This window comes from Saccoglossus kowalevskii, chromosome 6, assembly GCF_978046115.1.
Source record: "Saccoglossus kowalevskii chromosome 6, keSacKowa6.1, whole genome shotgun sequence".
Classification (NCBI taxonomy): domain Eukaryota; kingdom Metazoa; phylum Hemichordata; class Enteropneusta; family Harrimaniidae; genus Saccoglossus; species Saccoglossus kowalevskii.
In genome coordinates this window covers 39,164,455-39,172,554 of record NC_140646.1, presented here as the reverse complement: position 1 = coordinate 39,172,554, position 8,100 = coordinate 39,164,455, and the positions used below count along the sequence as shown (strand labels likewise).

Here is an 8,100-nt window from a genome sequence, read left to right as displayed (position 1 = left end):
CAGTCATCCGGTAGTGTACATGGTGTCTTTCTCGGGTGGCTTACTGTCACATTCAGTCTAATAAATACTGCAAATTGAATTAGAGTTAGTCAGCAGTTGTTGTCCTCATCGTGAGGCAGGTGCAGAATTTGCTCCGGCCTAGGTGTCCGCTTTAATTTCTAACACTCGACTGGTACCGTATTATGTACATTTATAATTTTTTATGTTAACCAAGACATAAAGAACGTACACTAGATATCATGGCATAATGTTTGTTGTCCCACAACGGTAGCAGACGTTGAACTGTGAAGTCAATATTATTATGTTGAACAGTGTTGCATTTTGTTAGTGACAACTTGATCGGTTCAGTTACATATCGATAGGTCCATAATATCAACACCGTTTATATGTCATGACAATCGTGTTCCTCTGTCGACTCTCGTCTTTGCTGCTTCTCCAGTGATGTCAGCATTGCAGAAATGTCCGAATTCTTCAATGCCGAAGGCGTCACCGAGTCTCTATTATACCCACCGTCCACCGGAGTATTGGACGGAGTCGGCAACTGTGGGAATGAATCTTCTCTAATCGGCCTATACACTTCGCGACATTGCTTACGACCACCTTTCAGGAATTCGTCTCCAAGGAAACCCCCTTCCATAATGGCGGGCGTGTAACTACGCAGTGTAGATTGTTGCGTGTCGTCTTTTTTAGATTTGGAATTGACGTGTTGATACTGCAGAGAGGAACCAGCTATTTCACCTCGCACTGCGTGAGAGTACTTGATATATCGCTTTTTCCTTTTGTTGCCGGGCACGCACTTACTTTTTCGACAACAGCATGCGATGAGGCAGATAAGGGATATGACTAACAATATTAGAAGCGCCAATATCGCCACGATAGCTGCGTTGCCCAGTCTTAAAATGTTACCAATGATGTCTGTCCAAGCTAAGATTTAAAGGGAAAAAATAAATGTGATTTTTCGGTGCACAAGATAAGCAACAAGTAGTATTCCACACAGTATAGTGTAGTCCGACAGAAATTACGATGCACATGAGCAATAAATCAAAAACGAAAGTTTTCCAATGTACTTACGTAGAGGGCAGTTTGCTTCATACTGGCTGTTCGATTCGTCGGTACCATCGCCACAGTTATCATTGCCATCGCATTGTAATTCAGAAGCAATACATAATGCGTTCTCACACCGAAAGTCACCGTCTCTTGGACACGTGTGTGTAACTATGAACAAAAGCGTAGGTATCATTGAAGGGTGGCTTGGTCTGAATTTACAGTTTATATGTGTGTTTTTGCGGAAAAGTTTGCATATGAAAAGTGTTACTGCTAGGCTTTGGGGATACTGGAATTATAGATGGGTACCCCCTCAACGATGTTGATGATTGTTACATGGTCCACAAAAATACGCTCTCCCCAGCGCGTAACACCAGACAGATGTTTAAATATTGGTTGAGACTGCGCAATATGCCCGAAAACAGCCTCATAAATGAAGCATACATATTGGCAATCAATATGGATAACTCAGACAGCCAAAATTGGGTCAATTGTATTAAAACGATTTTCAAAGATCTTAATATGGAACATGAGTTGGAAAAAGGAAAGATTTAATGAAAACAAATACCTAATAAATAATATTATTACATTATAGGAAGAACCCCGTCATGGCCCCGATATCACTACGGTATACTGGTCAGGTGACCTGGCAGTTAACATTACTTTTCAGTTCTTAAACACATAGTAGTTCGAACTCGAGAACCATCGATTACTTGATGTCCTGTGTAATCAGATTTTAATGACATTTGATGCCCTATAAATATACAAAAATCAAGTTCGTGTTTGTTTCTTTGTTAATACTAATGTACGCATATACTCCCTCTACGCACAGTGAATGGCGAAAAAAGGTTATTCACATCGTCATTAATATGTTAATCTGTAGTAGACCGACAATAAAAAATAAATGTTTTTTTACAGATTGATATTTTTAATGTCGAACTACTACACAACTAAACACAGTTGTCGTTTTGAGCAAAATTGTTCGTACTTATTCACGGCCTGTGTACTGTGTATGCACAGATCGTGTACAACGTACGCATAGTTCATTTAGATTGTTATTGCTATTTGTACAAATCGTTTGTTGTATTTTACCGCCGTGATAGTCCCTCTATAATAAACAGAAATTGTCAAATTTCGTCATAAATGCGTGAAATTTGGAAAAATGTATGATGTAATCGGTCGACATTTTCCCATAGCCCAGTCTTTTTTAGGCAATCGTAACTGGTTTGGACGAGATATTCTGTATTTTGAGGTATGATTTTCGGCAGATAAATAATGCGTGCATGTTTTGTTTTCTCCCTTGTTATATATATAGTGCAGGCTGATCGGCCAGAAACAAGTATTAATGATTTTTGGGGTTTCGGAGCGTTGATACTTCAATTTAATGACATATGCTTGCTTTACATTACTAAACTGTAATAAATATATAATTTCTATTATTTTGAGCAAAGGTAAGACCTTGTATCGGGACATAGTCATTCCGCCCCGTAGACGTCCATGTATCGGGACATAGTCATTCCGCCCCGTAGACGTCCATTTTCTATTATTTTGAGCAAAGGTAAGGCCTTGTATCGGGACATAGTCATTCCGCCCCGTAGACGTCCATTTTCTATTATTTTGAGCAAAGGTAAGACCTTGTATCGGGACATAGTCATTCCGCCCCGTATACGTCCATGTATCGAAATGAATCATAGATCCGCAAAGGTAAGGCCTTGTATCGGGACATAGTCATTCCGCCCCGTAGACGTCCATGTATCGAAATGAATCATAGATCCGCAAAGGTAAGGCCTTGTATCGGGACATAGTCATTCCGCCCCGTAGACGTCCATGTATCGGGACATAGTCATTCCGCCCCGTAGACGGCCTTGTATCGGGACATAGTCATTCCGCCCCGTAGACGTCCATTTTCTATTATTTTGAGCAAAGGTAAGGCCTTGTATCGGGACATAGTCATTCCGCCCCGTAGACGTCCATTTTCTATTATTTTGAGCAAAGGTAAGGCCTTGTATCGGGACATAGTCATTCCGCCCCGTAGACGTCCATGTATCGAAATGAATCATAGATCCCCAGGCCCCTGTGGTTCGGACCAATCGTATACACCCACAAGAGATAATCTGCCGGGAAGAGCAAAAGTTCGGCTCCGATAAAATGATGCCATGTAAACCTAACCGTTTTTAATCAAATATCTTATTTAAATTCGTCCTAAGCTTTGTCTTTGAAGACAGTCCGAGACAGCCAAAACTCACAGACCACTCTTACTCTAATTGTGTAAAACCTTACCCCGTGCATATGTAACAGCAGAGAAGATAAACTCATATCCTTCTCCTTGAGTGTTGCTATTGGTTACAAACCTCAAGGTGACGGCATTCGATATAGATATGATATCACGTGGTAATTCGTATCCACAGTATCCGCCAGCAGGTGCAAGTGAGTTGTTGACGTTTATTTCATTCCCATCATAGACGTAGAGGACGTCCTTGCATTCTCCAAAGTATACATCCGGTATGTTGAACATTTCAAAATGTAAAAGGATTCGCTGGTCTTTGTCGGCTTCAATCGTCATCGTACAGTCCATCTCCTTGGCATAGTCTACATGTGCCTGTGATCGTACCCTACCGCCCTTTATGGAAGCGTCTATATTTTCTATGCAGTTATACCAACGAGCCATGTAATCTGCAATGTGAATACAATCGAGAGATCAGTGTGAATCAATAAGATAACCACACACAAAATAGAGCGAGCGCTAATAATGCTCTGTTCCTTGGCGGACTTTATACTAAACGAATTGAATATACGTCCAATTAAAAGTAGTTGGTTACCATTAAAATAGATGAATTACTTTTTTAACAATTTTCATACAAAAATTTACCTTTCGAAATTTACTACATTTTTCTCGCCAACAGATACTCTATACATGTAGTAAAAAAAGGTCTCGTGTGTAGTTGATCATATGTAGCTATATGATACATATTTATGATTGTCTAGAATTATTGAGAAATGTTTATTAATACTTTGTATTTTTATGAAGAAATGACCAAGTATAGTTTTTTTCCTGCGCAAATATTTCTAACTATGAAAAACAAATGAAGGTGATGTGTTTTAATAATTATTTTTCGAGCTATTTAGTCGACTGTCCGCGAACGACGACCCTAACCTCTGTGACACAGTTAGGACTGTATCATTGACCTTCAGAATTATGAATGAAAACCACCGTGACAATATATCAATATTCACACCATGGCAGTTAGTAGCCATGACAATGCTAATTTGGGACGAGGTGTTACGACTTATACTACTGTCTTGTAATTTGAAATCATAGAGTGTTTTTATTTGTTATGAATACTATATGAACAGTTACATTTTTATTTTATACGGTGGTAGTCGTCGCGATGCGCATGTGCGACATTTGTGTTAATAAACATTGATGTTCCCATAATTCAATGCGCTCTTCTAATGAATATCACAAGAATGAAGTTTTACCTGGCGCTACTTGCACTAATTACATCCGGTGACCCCTTAGATACCTTCCAATCACCTAAAAAAATATCTAATTAAAGCTTAGTTACGTCTCAGTTTACTCGTTGATCTGCGCAACAGCCAAAGTCGCCATAGTTGTTTATATGAGACCCATATATCTCACGCATGCGCGGTGCGACGAATGCCACCCTTTAAGAGAGAATTTAACACTATAATTCATAGTTATTGTTCATTGAACGAAAAGGCCAACAGCCCAAAATGTACCCCTTGTTGCCTAAACGATACGCTTACGATCGATTTCATTTAAACATGAGGTTTGTACGTTGTGATTTGAATGAATAACCACGTTATCATGACAACGATGCAGCCTTGGCAACCCGGACACGGAGTGTAACAACGCACCACACAGTGATCAAGTTGCTGCGAGCTCCGATACAGGATATAGACTAACGCAGTGGTGCAGGATATATGCAGTCGTTGCGGTTGGCAATTCCGTAGTCATTCATATGACCGTTCACCCAGTGACCTGAGAATGGTGACATCGCACCGTGACAGTGTTGATAAATTATCCACAAGACAAATGGTACTTTCAGTTGTTTGGGAAGTGTCAACATTACTTTACGAATGAGTTTTAATGTCCCTGCTCGAACGGCTGTCAATTTGTCACTTGGCGAGGAAAAAATTACTCCCAATACAGCTGTGAAGCGTATTTGGTATAGAAACGAGGGGTTGTTATCTGTGAGCGCCTTGATTAACATTACAATACACACCTATAAGAACGATTGTAATGGCTGATCTCATATACAGTTGAGTGGTTGTATGACAGTTACTGAACGACATTTCGCTATAGTCGTACACATACATGGAGCGGTTTGGCTCCGGAAAGAGTGTAGCAGATGTAGTTTCTGCTGTTCACTCTATTAGTTCATAGTAGAAAAACGGCGTTAAACAGTATCTCAGGTTTTTCTCGTTTACCTTTACCTTAACCGTCGTGACCCCGTTTTGGGGTGCGGCCAGGTAGATTGCAAATACATGCTAAAATTAGTTCAATACTTTCACTAATGAAGAGAAATCCACCACTGTCACCATGGGTTAGTTTGTCAGCTATGTGACTACGGTGGTAAAGCCTACGCAGATTAAAACTGAACTCTTTCGTAAACAACAAAGACATGACACTTTGTTCCATTGGACGTAGAATAAATGAACTACAACTTACAAATATCGTCAGAGGCTTCTGCGATACAAGTGAACGCCACCAGAACCGTACAAAACAGAAACGATACCAATGTTTCCATTCTGCAGCTTTCAAGTTATTCTCACCACTGACAACATCGGACTGCTTCAGCTACTGAATAATGAATAGCCGACCTATTGGCTGGCTAGGCTATTATTACATCTACGGGGCATTCAGGCGTGGTTTGTAAAGGAACAATAGCACACTGCACTCTCGGTGTTATGTGCGCTGAATATCACCACCCTTTAAGCCGCACACGTGGTATGTAGGTGCTACATAATACGTTTGCCGAAGTTTCGTGAACTGTGACGCCAAGGAGTTGAAATGAACTGCGACAATCTAAACGCTATCACTAAGTTTTCTTGCCGCGTTAAAAAAAATTGAAACAGACTATCTTTTTGGTTAAAAAATTCCAAAATATCTAATCAAAATTATGCATTACCAATCAAAGTGTATTAGCACTGTTACTAAAATAGTATTAACATTTGAGTGTGTTGACAATTATTCAGCTACGTATTTTGGAACTTCGAATTCGCCATCAACTGTCGTATTGTTTGAAATAATATATATTTAATTAAATCATAAACCTTGGATTGTTTTCTAATATATGTGATTAAATGACATTATTACAACACTAGATATCATACATCTATATTCTCATAGTTTTAAATAGTAGTTATATTTATTTTAAATTATATTTCCTAGTTTTAAATCCCTCTCACTCGACATCTTCGTTAGCCATGGTTCGTTTATATGTTTACATGGGGCTCGTAAAACCGCGCGATTCGAACGATAATCCATGAATATAGTTTAGGTGGTTCATTCTTTTGTTTTGTTTTTGTATGTATGTGTGTTCTTGCGTTTTCCTTTTTTTCTTTTTTCTTCAGTTCTTATAACCTTTTTTCAACCCTCGGGAGATTTTTGAGTGTTTTTGATTAAATATGAAACCTCATGATGTTAATAGAACTGTCACGCGTTCCATTAAATCATCGCAATGAATTCTGTTAAATTATTGTTCCAGTCTTTAGTGAGTTGACTTCATTTACCACAAATTTAGAAAAAAGAAACATGTTCTAGATTATAATTCGCTCTACTTTTTCAGCAATACTAATTATCCAAGTAATAACTACATGCGCCTCAAACAATTATGAACGACATAGATTACTAGTCTGACAACAGAGGGCGTGGTCTTGCAAATTCAACAAGTAGTCACGGAGTCTGTCGATGCAGGGAGTACTCAACTTAGCTTTGTGTAATAGAAATCGTCACCAGAACAATGAACTCACTACATTGTACAATATTAGATCAGATCTTGACGTTGAAGTATGGTTCATTTCTTTCTTTCGCGGTACTGTTTTTCACTCGTGTTGGACCCCATGATTCCACGGTATACGGTTACTGTGTGTGTATATATGTTCTTCACTCGTGTTGGACCCCATGATTCTACGGTATACGGTTACTGTGTGTGTATATCTGTTATTCACTCGTGTTGGACCCCATGATTCCACGGTATACGGTTACTGTGTTTTCCAGCATTTTTCCATTTTGATAAGTTCCAATAAAAGTCAAAGAAAATACTTCAAACAAAATGAGAATGCCCTCGACATCAAATGTAAGAAAATAATATAAACTGCAAACTGCGATTGACAACAACAAATGGCAATGCGTTGTACGATAGTGAATGTGATGACATCATGTCAAACTTCCCATAAACAACAAATGGCAATGCGTTGTACGATAGTGAATGTGATGACATCATGTCAAACTTCCCATAAACAACAATTTATAATAATAATAATAGTAACCTTTATTATAACCGTAAAGAAGTTACAATTCTTTTTTGGTTTGTAAATAATAAAGTATTTTTTTTATATAGTTATATAAACACCAACGTAACTACTAGTTAGTGCTAGTCTTTTAGTAAAAGCATTGTTTAAGTATCTGATAACATGTCTAAGCAGAGATGGCACTGTCATGTTTAAAATCATTTTGAATTTGTCTATGTAATTCTGTGTTGAGAAATTATAGTATATTCTGTTAAATTGTTCATAAAGTTCTTGTCTTTCATTTGTATATATTTGACAGTGTATTATGCAATGTATTTCGTATTCAGTTGTTTTACATATTTTGCAAATTCTTTCATCAGCTGGTGTTTTAGGACGTGTATGTCTCCCAACTTCAATTTCTATGCTATGGCAGTTTAGTTTTAGTTTGGCTAGTGTTTTAATATCTTGATATTTTTTCATAATGTTTAAGTAGGGTGCACATTTAATTGTATAATTTAAAAGTTTGTATGTGCGTAGTTTAGAGTTTCCTCTATTGTTGGTCTCATTCCAGATCTTTGT

The 8,100-nt window shown here is 38.2% G+C and overlaps 1 protein-coding gene across 1 annotated transcript; it reads right to left on the bottom strand.

Moving 5' to 3' along the window:
- Positions 1-242: 242 nt before the first annotated feature.
- LOC102802161 (uncharacterized) lies at positions 243-5,885 on the bottom strand. The gene is made up of 4 exons (XM_085500885.1): positions 5,738-5,885; positions 3,325-3,717; positions 1,072-1,215; positions 243-924 (listed from the first exon to the last, which is right to left on the bottom strand). Exons 1-4 carry the CDS (start codon positions 5,814-5,816, stop codon positions 383-385), a joined length of 1,158 nt encoding a protein of 385 aa, XP_085357011.1. The 5' UTR covers positions 5,817-5,885; the 3' UTR covers positions 243-382.
- Positions 5,886-8,100: the final 2,215 nt, after the last annotated feature.

Excerpts from the sequence above, each read along its gene's own strand:
- LOC102802161 (XM_085500885.1), bottom strand. The coding sequence starts at position 5,816 with ATGGAAACATTGGTATCGTTTCTGTTTTGTACGGTTCTGGTGGCGTTC. Across the intron at positions 3,718-5,737 it reads AGAAGCCTCTGACGATATTT|ATTACATGGCTCGTTGGTAT; the intron begins GTAAGTTGTAGT and ends TTCACATTGCAG. Across the intron at positions 1,216-3,324 it reads TGCTGTTACATATGCACGGG|TTACACACACGTGTCCAAGA; the intron begins GTAAGGTTTTAC and ends TTTTGTTCATAG.